General features: G+C 53.1%; 1 protein-coding gene across 1 annotated transcript; it reads left to right on the top strand.

The window, feature by feature from the left end:
• The first annotated feature begins 341 nt into the window (after window positions 1-341).
• KCNK18 (potassium two pore domain channel subfamily K member 18) lies at window positions 342-12,360 on the top strand. The gene is made up of 3 exons (XM_068961204.1): window positions 342-561; window positions 2,943-3,071; window positions 11,567-12,360. Exons 1-3 carry the CDS (start codon window positions 342-344, stop codon window positions 12,358-12,360), a joined length of 1,143 nt encoding a protein of 380 aa, XP_068817305.1.
• The last annotated feature ends 5,918 nt before the right edge of the window (window positions 12,361-18,278 follow it).

Raw genomic sequence — 18,278 nt, forward strand, 5'->3', positions numbered from 1 at the left:
TCCAAAACCCCTGAAGGGCAGCTCAGGGGCTTGCCAGGCTGCTGGGCGTGCACTGGCCGGTTGGATCAGTAGCAATTTGGGGCACTAAGTAGGGGTGGGCCGGGGAGAGGGGTGTCCTATCCGAGAAACTCGCAGGAACTGAATGCTATGAGTGCCTGCTGCTTCCCGAGTCCTCGGGGGGAGGGGTGGGGGGGAACCCTGGCACCAACCACTTAACGCTGGAGCACTGGAGCCGGGCCATTCTCAGGGCGCTTTCCACCCACCCTGCCCCGCCCGCACCTCCTCCCAGCCTCTGGACTCCGGCCTCTCCAGCATTTCCTGTCCTGCCCACTGCGGGGAGGATGGAGGCTGAGGGGCTTCCCCAGGCGAAGAGGTGCTTCTGGGAGGCCCTGGAGAAGCTCTTCCCTCGTCTTTGTTTCCTGTGCTCCCTGGTGACCTACGCATTGGTGGGAGCTGCGGTCTTCTCAGCCATCGAGGGCAGCCAGGACCTGAGGGCAGAGGACCCGGAGTTTGAGGAGTTCTTGAAGAAGCTCTGTGACATCCTGAAATGTAACAGCACAGGTAGGTGGCTCACCTGATGGGCAGGTCTTTTCTCTGTTGGTGGAAGCAGCCCCCAGAGAACAGCGGGTTTGGAGGAAGCTTGATCTGGGAGCCCTCTGCCTGCCTCCTCCCCATCCCTGGGCAAACTTAGGCAAGTGCTCTCTGAATCTCGGTTTTCCCTTCTGTAAAATGGGAGAGGAGAGTGGATGGCCTCTCAGGGTTGTTATAAAAGAATGTAGGAAAAGCTCTGTGCACCCAGTAGGTGTTCGCACCCCTTTGCTTCAGCTGCAGCCCCACCCAGACTGGCATGCTCCATGGAGGACCGATTGCTGGAGATTTGATGGGATGGGGTGGCATGGATGGCCGGCCAGATCTGGAGCCAGGGATTCCTAGGCTGGTCCTCAGAACTGCCTGCCCCACCCTGATTCAGTTTACAGGGACTAGAATTCAAGGAACCATCCAAACTGGATCGGCCCCAGCCTGCCCCTGTGGTCTACTTTTTGTTTCCAAAGGCCTTTTCTTTTCTTTTTCTTTTTGGTGGTCCGACTCAGGGGAGATAAGAAGGGTCCTGAGAAGAACTTGGGTCCTGGTTCCAGGCCAGGTGCTCTCCCAGCTTGCTATGTGATCTGCGGCAGAGTAATTACCCTCTCTAGGCCTCAGTCTGCCAGGGAGAAGAAGGCCCACAGTCTCAGGCCTGCCAACCCCAGGGACCCTGTGGGAAGCAGATGAGATAATAGACATGAAGCCTCTTGGAAGGCACAGGGCGCTGTGTGTCTATCCTTATTGCTTTTCATTGGTATTTGTCCATTATTTCTATTCTGTTCTATCCCCTAAAACTTGCAGAGATGTATTCAACAGAACAAGATAAAATAATAGAGAGTGAATAAAACACAAAGGAAACACAGACTTTAGAGTTCAGAGGAATAACAGGGTCCCACGGTACGACAGGTCCTCAGCCAGGCTGTTAATGACTCCTCTGACCTGCGGGAGGTCCCTTCAGTGGGGGCAGACCAGAGGCTGCTCACAGGTGGCAGAGTCCCTCCTTGGTGGAGGGTCCTTCTCTCTGCCTCTGGGCCACGCAGATGACCCACGAGATGCCATCAGACACTGTCTGATCACTGGATCCAGACTGTCAACAAGTTAGGGCTTTCCAAACCTGGCCACACACCAGAATCATCAAAGGAGCTTGTCTCAAATACACACTCCCAGGCTCTTCCCCAAACTCACTGAAGCAGGATCTCCAGGGCTGGGCTGGGAATCTTATTTTTAAAAAGTTTCCTGGGTGATTCTGATGCACAGAATGGTACGGGGCACAGAGCTGGCCCATCCCCTGATTTTCACTGGAGAAAATGCTTGGTAAGTACTGGATTCGTGTAGCCCCTGTGCTGAGTGTTTTTCATGCACTCTTATTTAATCCTCCCACCAACCCTATGAAGTATGAATTGTCCCCCTTTTACAGATCAGGAAACTGAGGCACTGGGAGTGAAACAACTTGCCCAAGGTTACCCATGAGAAAAAGGAGCCAGGGATTCAATCCGGGGCATTTAGATTCCTAAGCCAGAACTTTTCACCTTGTCACGCTTCCTCCTCCATGGGGAAACTGAGGCTCAGAAAGAAGCCTCATGTCCACAGCTACGGGAACTAGTCAAGGGCAGAACTGGGCCTAGACTGCAGGTGTCTGGACTCCCAGTTTAGTGCTCATTCAAATAAGGATGGATTTTCTTTCATAAAATTAAGGAATTGTGTAATATTTCACAAAAATAAGGGTTTTCTGCTGTGTGCCTGGCTGTGTGATCTCCTCTTATAACAGTGCCAGCTGGCAGGCATTTTCTGGGATCCCCAAACCCCCTGAGTGCTGGGCCAAGGGAAACATTTGGGAACCTCCTTGAGAAACCAGGGCCCCCAAGCCGGCCTCCACCCAGGCTTCCTAGACATTCTCAGGCAGCTGATGCCAGCCTGGTCCCCATGCTTGATCAGGCTTAATGGTCTCTGGGAGTGGGGATGGTTTGCAATCACACAACTCCTCTCATTTCATGAAACGCTTTTCCTTTCAGTTCTTAAGACCCGGGTGAAAGAGACAGAGCAGAAGTTAGTAAGCCCCTTTGCAAGGCTCAGAACGTTCAGAAAGCCCCCTGGGTGCTTCCAGGACTGACCTCAGGCTGGTGGGCATCTCTCTCGGGTGCTTGTCATGCAAGTTTACGTGGGCTCCTGATCTCCGCAGCTGCCGGAGCAGAACCTAAACTACAGAGACGTTGAGCAAAGGGCTCCGAGAGCCCCCATCTCGTGTTGATGAGGGCCACAAGGCAGAGGGCGTGGTCCCGGGAGAAGACACCCCTTCACCTGGGCGGGACCTGTTTTAGAGGGTGGGACCTTCTCTCTCACTCCGTCCTGTCTCTCTGGAGTTGAGGAAGGCCGGAAGCGGGACCTGGAGAAGCTGCTGCAGAAGGTGAAGCCCCAGTGGTTTAGCGGGTCTGCCGACTGGTCCTTCCTCAGCTCACTCTTTTTCTGCTGCACGGTCATCAGCACAGTGGGTAAGTCCAAGGGCAAGGGCGGGCCTGCAAGAGAAAGCAGAGGTGGGGGGTGGGGGAAACCCTTGGTAGGGATGCTGAAATGTTTACTTCATTTAGGCAAGAAATGGGTGTGTTGTGCCTACCCTGTGCTCAGAAAGATGGCATGAGTGAGGCTGCCACTGGCCCATTTGTGCGAATCAGGAAAGCATACGCTTTCAGTTCGGGCTTCCCTGGTGGCTCAGATGGTAAAGAATCTGCCTGTAATGCTGGAGACCCAGGTTCAATCCCTGAGTCAGGAAAGATCCTCTGGAGAAGGGAATAGCAACACACTCCAGTATTCTTGCCTGGAGACTCCCACCGACAGAGGAGCCTGGCGGGCTATGGTCCAGGGGGTCACAAAAGTCTGACATGACTTAGCGACTAAACAACCTTTCCTTAGGGTGGGGGCAGCCCCATGCGGAGGTCCCAGTAAGCAAGGTGCAGGCTGCACTTCAGCTTCTTTGTCTCCCTCCGGGTGAGTGCTCTTGTACAAAACATAACCTGCCATGTACCTGCCTGCCCAGGTTCTTGGACTCAGGGGCAACCAAATGTGGTCAGTGTGATGTGCTCAGGGGAATGCAAGAGCACCGTCACTCCAGCCTTGGGGTTTCAGAGTCACCGGCACACTGATGGCAGCTGACTCTGAAGGAATGGAGGAAGGTGCTCGAGGAGGGCTCTTCGTGGAGAGGGAGGAGGGCGTGTCAGAGCAGGACCGGAGCACTAGCCATGAGACAGAGGAGGAGGAGCAGGAGCTGCAGGGCTAATGAGAGATAGCAGCTGCCTGCAGGGGCTGTGCTAAGCCAGCTGTGCTAAGGCCCACAGGGAATCCGGTCAGGGAGCCCGAGCCCAGAGGGCAGATGTCAGGGGCCAAGGTCACGCAGAGAGTGGAGCTGGTGCCCGTGACAACCACGGAGACTCCAAGTCCGGTGCTTCTTCCCCAAAGGAGGCTGCCGGTTTGCAGGTCTGTGGGAGTGCCATGGGGACTCTGCCTTTCGCTGCATAGGGAGCTCCTGGGAGGGCCTGGCTGTTCCTGGGAAGCAGGGACCCCTCAGATTCCTGTGTCCAGCTGGAATGGATGATGGTGCCTGCAAGGAAGGGGCTTGCAGAGAGGAGGGAGCTGGCCTCCACCCTGCTCCCTGCACTTGCTGTGTATGTGTCTCCAGCCTCGGCGCAAGGGAGAGACTTCCGTGTGAGTCCTTGTCCTGAGAATCTCCCTCCTAGAGCCCCAGCGGAGGAGAGGGTGTGGGTACAGACGTGCCCCCACCCCACAGTGACCACTTGCATGTTTAAAGATGGACTTGTTGACCCTCAAAGCCACAGACTCTCCTCTCGATGGCTGTGCAAAGGGTGGTCTCAGGGAATGGCAACCCACTCCAGGATTCTTGCCTGGAGAACTCCATGGACAGAGGAGCCTGGCAGGCTATAGTCCATGAGGTTGCAACAAGCCTGACACAACAGAGCGAGTAACATTTTCACTTTTCATTTTCCTGGGTGACAGAAGACACTGGAGCTGGGCCGTGGAGATAGCCTTTGCTGCCTCGCTTCTTTCCTTAATTGACACATACTGAACACCTATGACTGCAACAGCAGCCGCTGTGCTGGCTAACACATGTGGATTTACTACTGACCAGGCTCCATTCTGAGTTCTTTGCCATGATTAGCCTGTTGAGCCCTCGCAGCAGCCCTGAGGTAGCTGCTGGTGTGCGTCCCACTCTCTGGATGGGGAAAGTGGGGCAGGGCAGGCCCACCCTGTTTGCAAGGTGACATGGCTCATGTGTGTCTGGGTTCAGGCTGTCTGGGTCTTAACCTGAGACCCTGCTGCTTTTGTCCGGACATGACTTTCTCTGTGCCCAGCACCGGACTAAGCTAGGTGGATGCCTCCCACCCCAGTGGGGCTCAGAGTCTAACGGAGGGAGGAACAATGAACAGCTGAGCATGCAGACGAGCTCAGAGGAGACGCTTGGACTGTGAAAGTGGGTGAAACAGGATGTGGGGGTGGTCCTGATGGGTGGGGAGCAGGGAGAGGCTTGTCAGTGAAAGTGACATTGGAACTGAAGGATCTGTGGAAATTAACCAGGCAAAGATGGCTGAGAGAGCTTTCCAGCCAGACAGCAGGGCAGAACTCTGAGGGAGAGGCCACCGAGGCTGGCGGGCTGTGAGGGACGGGGCTGGTCTTGCATTCAAGCACCGTATCCCTAGGTCAGTGTCGGAGGGCCTCCTAGCATCTGGGCCCATACATTGGCCGCCTGATGCAAAGAACCAACTCATTGGAAAAGACCCTGATACTGGGAAAGATTGAGGGCAGGAGGAGAAGGGGATGACAATGGATGAGATGGTTGGATGGCTTCACTGACTCTATAGATGTGAGTTTGAGCAAACTCTGGGAGATGGTGGGGGACAGGGAAGCCTGGTGTGCTGCAGTCCATGGGGTCACAGAGTTGGACACAACTGAACGGCTGAACAACAAGAAGCTTCCTTCAGTGGTGCAGCAGTAGGAAGGGCTGGGTGAGAGCAGCCAAGCCAGGATGGTAGGAACCTCCCCTGCTGGGTGTGGGGGTCACCGTAGTGGAGGCGATAGAGCACCCCTCAGCCACGAGGCAGGAGATCCTGGCTCAGCGTTCCCACCAGGCACATTGATTAGCCCCTGCCCCTTTTGGTCAGCACAAAGGACTGGGGCTCCATCTTCATTCAGGAGGACATCAATTCAAGAGAGTACCAATCCGGGGCGGGGGCGGTAAACCTGGGCTCACAAGGATCGTGGCTGGGCACTCATCCTGGAAGCGGAACACAGTGGCTACTGTGGACTCTGGGGGCCAGCCACCTGGGGTCAGAGCTGTGTGACCTCCAGTGAGCAATGCAGCCGGTCTGAGCCTTGTTCCCTAATCTCTAACTCCTCTCAGACCTGCCTTCAGGGTCTGTGTAAGGATCAGTGACAAGCACCTATATAAGCCAGCTGCCATTAACAGAAAACCCAACCCAACTGGCTTAAACTGCAGGGAAAATGTGTCACCTTGCAAGTAAGAAGGCCAGTGGGGGACAGCTCTCAGGCCGCTTGCTGGGCAGCTCACTTGTGCACTGACCATCAGGTTCTCTCCATCCGGCTCGGCGGGTCATAAGATGCCCACCAAGGTCCACTCCCACCCTGGGTGTAGTCACATCTCATAGGCAGAGGAAGGGCTGGCTGTCATAATCAGCAAGGAAACTTCTTCCGAGAAGCCTCCTATCCCAAGCCAGTTCCTGGCGAAGGGGGTTGGATTACCGGGATGATTTAGACTAACTGGATCTATCGCTGAATCAGATGAGGGAGCAGCGGCATTCCAGGGAAAGAGGGGGGAATGGCTGCTGGATGGACAGCGGGTATCTACTGTAGGAGCTCGTATAAATGTGCACGTGCTTGTGTCGAAGGGCGCCCCCGTGTGGCTTCTTTTAGAACAGCTCTCATTCACCTGAATGCTTATTCAGGCAGGGACAGGTAAGGGGCAGAAAGTGGGGTAGTTTTTTAGTCGCTAAAGGAGTAGCAGCAACTTAATAGCTGTGGTACTGAGCACGTTCAAGCGTCAGGCATGGTGTCAGCATGTTTTATATGCACAATTTTATTTAATTCTCACAGCAGCTCTACAAGGTAGGCGCTGTGACTGTCCCTTTTGGGAGTGACCTTGGACTTTGGCACGGCCACTGTCTTAAACTAAAGGATTCTCTACGGTGGGGGCTGTTCTGTGCACGCATCGTGGGGTGTTTAGAAGTATCCCTGGCCTCTCCCCACTGTGGAAACCCAACTTTTCCCCTGATGTCTCCATCAGTTTGTGACAGCCCAGAATGTCTCCAGACATTGCCAGATATCCCTCAGGGAGCAAAGCTGCCCCTTGTTGAGAACCGCTGATGTGATGTCATGATTATCAAATTGTGGTCCCTGGACCAGTGGGATGACTATTACCAAAGAACCTGTTAGAAATACAAATTAATTCTCAGGCGCCATCCTAGACCGACTGAGTCAGAAGCTATGGATGTGGGGCCAGTGAACTGTATTGTAACCAGCTCTACATGTGATTTTGATGCACAAGACATTTGAGAAACGCTCTCCTGGGACAAGTGTTTTCAGGCCAGGCTGCACGTCAGAATCACCGGGTTATCATTTACAGGTGCCCTGCCCCCCAGCCGCCATGCCTGGACCCCACCCCAATTAAGTCAGACTGACTTGGGACAGGCCCAGGCATCAGTGTTTTTCAGAGCCCTCCAGGTGATTCTAATGGTAGTCCAGGCGATGAACCACTGATCTAATGGAAATGCATTAGCTTGGTTTATATCCCAAGAAAACAATGCTCCCACTCTCGTCCAAGTCCATTAGGACATCAGGTCATCCAGTAATTACTACTGGCAGGGGATGTTGGGGCAGTTTCTGCACTGCCCGTAATCAATAATGGCCCTGCTGATAATGCTGTTTGCTGCCCTGCATCTCTGGGTCACCTGAAATGCAGCTGACCTTGATGTGGAGGAAGGGACCCTGGGCAGGTACGAGGCTGATCAATCCTCAGTCATTTCCAGACGAATCAGCCCCCTGGGATTTGAGAGTGCATGGGCTGTTAAATCCTCAGAGACGAAGTGAGGTGAACTGATGGCATTAGAATATATGCCTGCATTATAAGAAATGATAGAATTTTTCCACTCCGCATTCTAGCATTCGGTAACTGGGGAGGCAATCCATTGCCTTGAGGGGCCTGTGCTCTGAGACTTGCCTCCCTGCCGTATGGCCTGTCCTCTGGATTGTAATCATATTCCACTCAGAGGCAACCACAATGACTTTGTTTATGATCCACTGAACCCACCTTTGCCAAGGACAGAATGTGGGTGGGGGGGTGGTCTTTGGGCAAGGGGTGCACATGCTTGTTGGCTATGGGCTGGGGGTCCCAGACAAGTCACCTGACTTTCCTCTTCCTTGCCATTGACATGCAGTAATAGGGGTGGTTGCCAGCATTAGGGATTCTGCTATGCAGGAAATTCTGACTCTAAAAGGCACTTTACTCCATAAATCTGGTAAGAAATGTGATATTCTTCTCTTTACGTAGATCTCACCTTAAGATCCCATCCTGGAGGCTGGGGGGCTTCCACTGGGAGCTTTTCCTGATTTTCCTACGGGTGCACGAAAGCTGGGGACTTATGCAACCTCTGGAAAATGGGATGACTCCCTGCTTAACGGGTCCCACTGCTGACATCTTTTAAGGACTGCCGGCCCTGCGGGGTCTGTGACAAGCTCGGGCATGGGAATCTGCTCACACCCGGGCCTGGACCCCTCCAAGACTCCATGGCCTCTCTGAACTCCTGTCCCCATGAGGAGCTCTGGTCGCCCTCCTTTCTCCTTTTCCATGCCCTGGAGAATCTCTCTACCTCACCCTGGCTCCAGAGAGCAGCATGCCTGAGGCTGCCCTGGCTTTAGCACTTAAGGGTCTTACCAGAACAGGAAACCCTGAGTCCTGGGCACATGGGGCAGTTGGTCCTCCTATCCAGGGCCTCCTCTGTTCCCCAACCCCTCCCTCTCCCTGAGATCCCACTGCACCCCCACCTCCTCGGTGCTCCTAGGAGGTCATTGTCACTGAAGTATGGATGAGACGCTGTCCTGAGGTCCCTTCTGCCGCCTCCTCTCCCCGAGGGGAGGGCTGAGCTGCTGGAGCCCTGCAGGGAGCAGAGACCGGAAACCCTGGGCTCCCTCAGCATGGCCGGCCCCACTGAGCAACCCTGGTGTCTGATGGGAGGTTGAGCCAGGGAGAGCTCACTCTGACCCTGGTGCTGTCAGTCCTGCTGGGCCCTGAGGGAGCTGAAGTCATGGCTTTGCTTCCCTCTCGACTAGGAGCTCCTGGAGGGCGTGACCTCTGCCTGTTCCTCACTGCACCCTCAATACTCCCCACAAAAGCCTGGCACCGAGTAGATCCTCAATAAACGTGAATACAGCTTGGATGCCTTTGTTCCGATCTAATTTGTTGTTGCTCACTCGCTTGGGCTTCCCTGGTGGCTCAGCTGGTAAAGAATCCACCTGCAATGCAGGAGACCTGGGTTTGATCCCTCGGTTGGGAAGATCCCTTAGAGAAAGGAAAGGCTACCCACTTCAGTATTCTGGCCTAGAGAATGCCATGGACCGTATAGTTCATAGGGTTGCAAAGAGTTGGACACAACTGAGCGACTTTCACTTTCACTCGCTGAGTTGTGTCTGACTCTGCGACCCCATGGACTGCAGCACACCAGGCCTCCCTGTCCTTCACTTTCTCCTGGAGTTGGTTCAAATTCGTATCCACTGAGCTGATGATGCTCTCTAACCATCTCCTCCTCTGTACCCCCTTCTCCTTTTGCCCTCAATCTTTCCCCCATCAGGGTCTTTTCCAGTGAGTCAGCTCTTCCAGTCGGGTGGCCATGGTTTCCTCTTTGATGGCTTGTTACTGATCGCCACATGCAATTGCATACCTGCTGTGCTTAGTTGCTCAGTCGCGTCCGACTCTTTGCAACCCCATGGACTGTCGCCCACCAGGCTCCTCTGTCCATGGGGATTCTCCAAGCAAGAATACTGGAGTGGATTGTCATGCCCTCCTCCAGGGGATCTTCCTAACCCAGGGATTGAACCCAGGTCTCCTGCACTGCAGGCAGATTCTTTACCTTCTGAGCCACCAGGGAAGCATACTCACTGGGGTGGTTATTTGATTCATATTTGCCTCCTCCGGTAGACCAGAAGCTCACTGAGGTTGGATCCCATGTCTGTTTTGCTCACCGCTATGCCCCAGTACATGTAGCGAGTGCTTATGTGCCTAGACAATATGAACATGGAGTTCGCTGCTCCTGCCATCACATGGTACCTTGCAGAAGCAGCAGGGTGGCGTGGGGTGCCCTGGGAGGGATGCACACAGAGGAAACCCTCTGAGGGCCTCCCCCGGGACCCCAGTGAAGATGGGCAGCCTGACCACCTGCGTGTGCCTGGAGGGCAGACGCTGAGGCCAGAGTTTGCACAGGAAGTGGTGGCCCTGGAGGAGGTTGCGGCTTAGCCAGCTTGTCAATTGCCTTCCAATTAATTTACATAATTGGGCTGGGGCTTTCTGTATTAACATCCTTTAGGACATCAAAAATTAAACACAGGCATTAAATACAGAAGCTTCTCCCTCTTTGTGGGAGGCACTGAGCTTGCCCACTCCAGAAGATTCGGAAACTCGCGGTGTGGGATTTGACATCCCTCTGCTCCTGGGCCTCTGTCAACAAGAGAGGAGGCTGGGGTGATGGAAGGAGGCAGCTCGTGAAGAGAAGGAAGACTGCAACCTCGCCCTCTCTTTGCTTGGCTCACCTGTCCTTGACGGTTGGCATGTCCAGCCCCCTTGTTGCTCCTGACCCAGCGGAGGGAGCTGGCTTGGGAGCCAGATGGGATTTCCAGGCATCCATCCTAGAGTGGCATTTATTGAGTACCTACTGTAGGCTAGGTTTCAATGCTTTGACCTCCAGCTTCACAGTTTATCACACGTATGCTCTTGGCTAAGTCGCTTCACTTCTCTGAGCCTCAGTTTCCCCTTCTGTGATGGTGATCACCATAGCTACCAATGAAGGCTGGTTAATACCTGGCCCCCAGTAAGTGCTCAAAAAGCCAGCTATTATTATTAGATTGAGGACATCGACCGCCTGGGAATGACACACCCACTGCGTGTGAGGCACTGGTCTCTTGTAATCCCTCCAGCTGGTCAGTATGCAAAGCAGGGGTGGTCCTCCCCACTTTAGAGGTAAGACAGCTGAAAATGTGAGCAGTCACATCACTTTCTAGTAAATGGTAGAGCTGGAACTGGAAATGAGGCTGGCAGGACTCTAGACGCTGGGGTCCTCAACTCTTCACTGTTTTTCATGAACAGTCGTCTGACCCACTCAGCCACAGCTGGCTCTGAGGGCAGCAGTAGTATGTCATTCACTGTCCCTCTTTCTGCCATCCCAAGAACCGTGTGCACTGCTTACACGCCACTGGCATGCAATTGCCTCTTATATAGAAACAAACCTCATATAGAGGCCCAGACATCCCAGAAAGAATGGGCGTGACTTCTTAGGAACCTTCGTGGAGGATGACGGAGGTGATGGATTTGCTTGCAAAGCCACCACACCCTGTCACCTGAGCTCATCGCATTTCTCCAGGTGCGCCGGCCCTGTCCTCTTTCAGACGCTCAGAGATGGCAAAAGGCAGGGCAGTCAGCTAACTCCCACACGCGGGCTTGTCTCCTGCCAAGGACATGAGTCTTCCCTTACCCTAAAGATAAGCTGGGTTTCACCTCCTACTGCCTCAACCAAAGCAGACGTAACATCAGACAAGCTGATGAATGTTTTAAGATGAATAGTTCAAAAATATGTGGTGCAAAATGTCATGCCAAGGAAAGGAAATGGCAGAAGTTCTCTTTAAAGTTCTTTTTTTTTTTTTTTTTGCGGGAGATGGGGAGAAGCCGCCGACCATCGGGGGTCATCTTCTTTTTCAGGTTACAGCCACGTCTACCCCGTCACCAGGCTCGGCAAGTGTCTGTGCATGCTGTACGCTCTCTTTGGCATCCCGCTGATGTTCCTGGTCCTCACGGACACGGGCGACATCCTGGCCACCATCTTATCCACGTCCTACAATCAATTCCGAAGATTTCCCTTCCTCCCTCCTCCCCTTCCCAAGTGGTGCTCCGGACGCTCCAGCAAAAGACGACCCGACTCCCGTCCCGCAGACGAAGCCGTCCCGCACGTGGTCATCCACGATCCGGAGCTCCCGGCCCCTAAACCTGCCCCCGCAGCCCCAAGCAGCAACATGGAGCTGTTCGAGAGACTTCTGGCACGGGAGAAAGACAACGCCCTCCAGGTGCCCCCTCAGGCCATGGAGAGGAGCACGTCGTGTCCCGAGCTGGGGTCCGGGCGGCTCTCGAGCTCCATCATCAGCAACCTGGATGAGGTGGGGCGGCAGGTGGAGAGGCTGGACGTCCCCCTCCTCGTCATCGCCCTCGTGGTCTTTGCCTACATTTCCTGCGCGGCTGCCGTCCTTCCCATGTGGGAGAAGCAGCTGAACTTCGAAAACGCCTTCTACTTCTGCTTCGTCACGCTGACCACCATTGGCTTCGGGGACATTATGCTGGAACACCCTCACTTCTTCTTGTTCTTCTCCATTTATATCATCGTTGGGATGGAGATTGTGTGCATTGCTTTCAAGCTGGTGCAGAACAGGCTGCTTTACCTCTATAAAACCCTCATACTCTTCTTTGCAAATGGGAGGTTTTCCAGTTCTGTCCAAAAGTGAAAGAAGGCTCCATTGACCTGGGTTTTCCCATCTTGTTGAAGAGGGAAGGCTCTGTTGACCCTCAGGAGACGCCGCTGGCCAAGCTGGTTGTCTCGTCCTGTGTTTGGGGGTGCTCTAGTTAGAACTGGTGTCGCCTGAGGTCTTGGAGTCACATTCCGACATGACATCTGATTACAGTCTTGAGGCCCTGCAGAAAAGTGGCCAATGTCAGAATCAGGACATTAGGAAAAAACTCACCATCCTCTGAAGTCCAATTAATTGCCATCTCCATTTTTCAAAAGCTTCCCCTGATGTGGATCAAACCACCTCACAGATGTCACTGGGTTTCTTGCAACAGGAGGAAAAAAGTTACCTTTGATTTTGTTATTTGTACTTTCAGCTAAATTAAAGCCTTCCTGAGCCACTCCCCGTTTACCCTTGGTGAAGCAGAGCGAGCATTCTTTTCTTGAATGACTGCATGAGTCAGATCAGCCCAGTCCCCACCCTTGTAACTTACACTGATGGCACTAAGAGAAATTGTCACCTGTGTTCACAGGGGCCTGGCAGATTTCCTGATTGCCAGATTCAGTGTAGGGCTCTCACCAAGTGGCACAGGATCGCATCTCCTGAGTGAGCTGGCATGTGAACATGTCGATGTTTACGGATGGGTACGTAAAAGGGCTGGTGCTTATCTGGTGGATGTGAGCTGTTCGTGAATGACTGGCACGTGAATGGGGGCTGCTGTGTGGCATGTGGCCTGGTACTCCAGCTCCCTTTGCCGGAGGACTTTCTCTGGCCACCAAAGCACAGGCATATATGCAGGGCAGGCTAGAAGTGCCAAGGGGTTAACACTCCTGGGTACATCCCTGAACTGATGCCCCGGGGGAGTGGGTGGACATATGGCCCCAGCTTCTTGCCCCTCCCATGGGGTAACTTTGGACCACACTCAACACTGTCTCCCCGAGTTCCCCAGCACAATCGAGTCTCCTTCATTTCTCTGTCTCATGTCTCCACTCCTCTTGAGATCACCCCAACCCTCTTGACCACAAAGCCTTGCCTCAGAGTCACTCCTGGGGGCCCCAGCCCGGGAGGGGAAGTACCAAATCCGTATAGAAAACCTGTTGGCTCGTGCATGGAATAACATGAGCCACACTGCTTCCCTAGTCACTTATTGGAAGTGTCTTATTGGAGAGAAGCAAAGTTTCCTGAATGCTTCGAGAGAATCTTGGAAAAATGAACTTGTGTCCTGTGAATTGGCCAAATTGCATAACCAGTGAATTTTGCTCCAGGGTATAGAACAAAATCCCTGAGTCAGGAAGATCCCCTGGAAGAGGAAATGGCTACCCACTCCAGTATTCTTGCTTAGGAAATCCCGTGGATGGAGGAACCTGGTGGGGTACAGTCCATGGGGTCTCAAAGAGTCGGACACGACTGAGCGCCTGAGTGCACAGATAAAACAAAAGTCACAAGAACCAATGAAAACTGCCAGTGGGCTCCAGTTTGAAGGGAAAGGAAGTCAGCTCCCAGTGGGGGGTGCAGGCCTTCCTTCCTGGATCTTTCCTTTTCTACCCTACTTCTGTTATTAATGCAGGTTAACAGCGTGCAAGTTTCTGTGCCAGACACAGCGTGACAAGGTTTGTGTTCGTTGCTTAGTCATGTCCTCGATTCTTTGCGATCCCATGGACTGTAGCCCACGATGGTCCTCCATCCGTGGGATTCTCCAGGGAAGAATCCTGGAGTAGGTTGCCATTCCCTTCTCCAGGGGATCATTCCTGAGTCAGGGATCGAACCTGGGTCTCCTGCATTGCAGGTGGATTCCTTACCGTCTGAGCCACCAGGGAAGCCCAGAGGAAGGTTTACTGCAAGGCCATGCAAGTAGATGGGTGCCTTAAAAAGCCCTGAGCTCCCTAAAGGATTTCAGCAAAAAACTTTTAGAAACCAGATGAGAGAGAGGGGTTGCAGGGTTTGTGATCAGTTCGTGAGCAATACTCTGGGTGATGGTGTCACATGGTGACATGGGGATGGTGACAGGGTGGTGTCACAGGGGTTAACATTATCAGTCCCCAGGATTCAGGAGGCCTGGGACTAGGTGCTCAGGGTTATCAAGTAGTTAACACCTTCCATTTATTGGAGAGGTGGAGGGTTTTTTTTACATTCGCCAAACAATTCAGGAAATGTGCATCAAATACTATTATCTGGGTACTTCAGAGGAGCTAAAGCAGAAGATATGGGGGAAGGTCTGTCCCCGGAAGGTCCCATACGGTCCTCGGTTACACTGTTCGGCTTTTAGCCCCTTTAACTCTTTAAGTCCTGCCTCAGGAAAGGGAATTGATACGGTGTGAACAGGAACCACGGAAAGACGTGGAATTTCAGGCAGCAGCCACTGGGGCTAGAGTTTTTGTCTCCCCACATCCCTGAAGTCAGTCACCCAGTTTCTATGCAGCAAAGCCGCTCAAACCCAAAGGTGATCAAGACTAGCCACTGAGTAAGAGCACGTGATTGGGTTCAAAGTCCAGTTCAGCAAACATTCATTGAGTGCTTGCTGTTTTCCAGGATCATAGAGGATTCCAAAGATAATCAGGCATATTCTCAGAAACGTGGAGGTAATTACTGGTGATATTCAATCTCTCCATGGACAGAGGATCCTAGAGGGCTATAGTCCATGGAGTTGCAAAGAGTCAGACATGACCGAGTGGCTAACACTTCCACACTTCCACTTCCACTGAATCGCTCAGTCCCTTCCTTCCTCAGGAGAGTCCTGTTCAAATGCAAACAGAATTTGTCAGGGGTAAGTTTTATACAAATTAAAGATTTGCTTATTTCATTTGCTAGTGGGTGTTCTTCTGTGGTTCTGAGAAAATAGAAATTCTCTCCTCCAAGACTTCGCTTGGTGGTTCTCAACTTTGCCTATATTCTGTCTATTGAAAAAAATAGCACAACCTGAAATTAGAGGGCTAGAATGACAGATAGCTGTGACATCCGTGTTTATTGATATGGCAGGAGACATTCCATTTCATGATATTCCAGTCATGTATGGATGTGAGAGTTGGATTATAAGGAAAGCTGAGCGCCGAAGCATTGATGCTTTTGAACTGTGGTGTTGGAGAAGACTCTTGAGAGTCCCTTGGACAGCAAGGAGATCCAGCCAGTCCATCCTAAAGGAAATCAGTCCTGAATATTCATTGGAAGGACTGATGCTGAAGCTGAAACTCCAATACTTTGGCCACCTGATGCAAAGAACTGACTCATTGAAAAAGACCCTGATATGCTGGGAAAGATTGATGGCAGGGGAAGGGGATGACAGAGGCTGAGATGGTTGGATGGCATCACTAACTCGATGGACAGGAGTTTGAGGAAGCTCTGGGAGATAGTGATGGATAGGGAAGCCTGGCATGCGGCAGTCCTTGGGGTCACAAAGAGTCAGACACGACTGAGCGGCTGAACTGAACTGATTCCATTTCACAACACTGACACCTGGGGGCCTAGAGAATTCACGTGTCTCCCCATGTCCCTCCCCTTGAGATTCAGAAGTCATTGGTCGAGATGCCACTCGGGCTTTTTAAAAGTTCCTCGAGTTGACCCCAGCGTGTGGTCAAGAGTTGAGGACCATGCGCTAGCTGCGCTCTCACCTGAATGCCCTTCTCCCTTCTAGGACTGATGAAGACTAAAGTGCTGCCTCAGCCCACACGTCCCCTCCTCCGGGTAGTGTCCCCTGACTTCTGGTCTCCCCCATGCTTCCACTGCACCCATCGTAACCCCTTCCTCTGTGACAGGATTGTAACTAGGTCCTCTCCCCGAGTAAAATGATTGTGTCTTTTTCATTATCATTGTTCTTTGACTCCTCCCACCCATACATCTCCGTGTCTACCACAGACGGGAGAACTCTGGGCAGAACTTCGGTGCACGAATGCCAAGGAGAGCATCAAAGGAGAGCACCCCTTACCGCTCACCTGCCACCTCCAGACCCCAAGCTGAGCCCTTCCCCGAGTGGCCACCAGGTGGCGCCGCCAGACCACGCGGGCCCCGCGCTCCCGGGGCCAGCAGGTGGCGCGCCTGCCGCCCGGCGCCTCGGAAGAAGGGGCTTCAGGAGTGTTTGTCTCCCCCCAACCCCACCCCGTGGTCCGCCCCCACAAAGGGGAGAGTCAGGCTCCCGTTATCCTCTGTGGCCCTCTGAGAAGACACGCCTCGGACTTCTTGCCGCGGACACCGAGGGGAGCAACACATGGGCGCCTCGGACGTCTGTCCCGCATCTCCGAAATCACACGTCTTACCCAGCTCAAGTCAGTGCCTGAAATGTTACTACTTGAGTCTCAGCCACTCGACACGTGGTGTCCTGTTAGTACTCCCGCCCTTAGCTCCCTTTCACCCTGGATGTTTTTCTGATCCACCAGCCTCACTGGAGAGCAGGGCCCTCCCTAACACTACACCCTCTCCAGTTTGAGTGGATCAGGCCAAATAGCAGAAGGTGGTGCTTGCAACACAGGATCAGAAACTCCCAGTGACTCTGATGAAGGTCAGTGTGTTAAAAGCAGAGATGATCTACCTGGAAACCGATGAAGCTTAAGCTCAGGGTCCTGTGGCTCACCTGGGACCTCCTTTGGCTGGGAGATCCCCTGACAGTGAAGTCCCTCAGTTGTATTTTGTATTCGTTGGCATTTTAATTTGTTGTTAAATGTTAAACACTCTAGAAAATTATTCCAATTTTGAATGGGCAATTTTGTATTGTTTTCTTACAGAAGCCCCTTAAATTGAATCAACATCCACAAACACGCCCCTGCTGACAGGTACTCGACAGAAGGAAATGCCGTCCAGGGGGACAGACCTTTTGGCCAGCCTCCTGCTGATCCAATGTCCTCCCCCAGACAGAGGTCCAGCCACTTTGCCACTGGCCACAAGGTCCCCTCTGGCCACATCAGCCTCCGCGCACACAGGTTAATAACCTTAGGAGGAGCCAGGAACTAACAGGATTTATGCCCTGGTTTTTGCCATATGGTAAGACTGCCCACTGTCCAGAGATGCCCCCAAAAGAAGGTGACTGATAGAAAGAGTCAAGAGGAAAGACCTCAAATGCCAGCCCAGAAACTTCCCTGGGAGCACCTTCAATGTGCTGACCAGGAAGAGACAGGGCCAGGCCAGCTCTCATCGAAAGGGGCTTGGGGAAACCTAGTGCTTCCTGGAAGGGCTGCTGGGGATGGAGGGACAAGGAATCAGAAAACCTGGGCAGCGCACCCATCCTGGGTGTGCCCCTGCTTCTGAGTTCTCCAGAGAACAGAGGATCGCCCCTGTGTCCTGCTGCTTTGAAGGGTGGAAAATAGGAATGACCAGCTCCCTAACAACGAACCCTGGCCAGTTGACGCAACAATAGTACTGACCTCAGAGGGCTGTTGTGAGGAGGGTCAAACAAGCTAATCCACGTGAAGTGCTGTAGCCCTGTGCCCACCTTTGCATGCATGCATGCTCAGTCACTTCAGTCGTGTCCGAGTCTTTGCAACCCTGTGGACTGTAGCCCGCCAGGCTCCTCTGTCCATGGGATTCTCCAGGCAACAATATTAGAGTGGGTTGCCATTTCCTCCTCCAGAGGATCTTCCTGACCCAGAGATCGAACCCATGTCTCCTGCGTCTCCTGAATTGCAAGCAGACTGTTTACCGCTGAGTCACTGGGGACCCCCATGCCTACATTTACTAGTGCCTAAAAAAATCCTAGCTGTCCCCACTACTGTGATTAGGAGGCAAAAAATGCCAGGTTTCCTCTGTCTCCAGCACCCCCTCACTGATTAGGGGAAAGGGTGCATTAGTCATCCCTGGCCGATTCTAGGGCGGTCTTATTCCTGCGGGCCCAGGCAGAAGAGGCAACCCCCAGCCAGATGGGGCACCTTCAGTGGCTAGCACCCCAGCACACCTCTTTCTTGGCTCCCCACTGGGTACCCTGAGGTTCCCAG

This window comes from Capricornis sumatraensis, chromosome 23 (genome assembly GCF_032405125.1).
Source record: "Capricornis sumatraensis isolate serow.1 chromosome 23, serow.2, whole genome shotgun sequence".
Taxonomy (NCBI): Eukaryota; Metazoa; Chordata; class Mammalia; order Artiodactyla; family Bovidae; genus Capricornis; species Capricornis sumatraensis.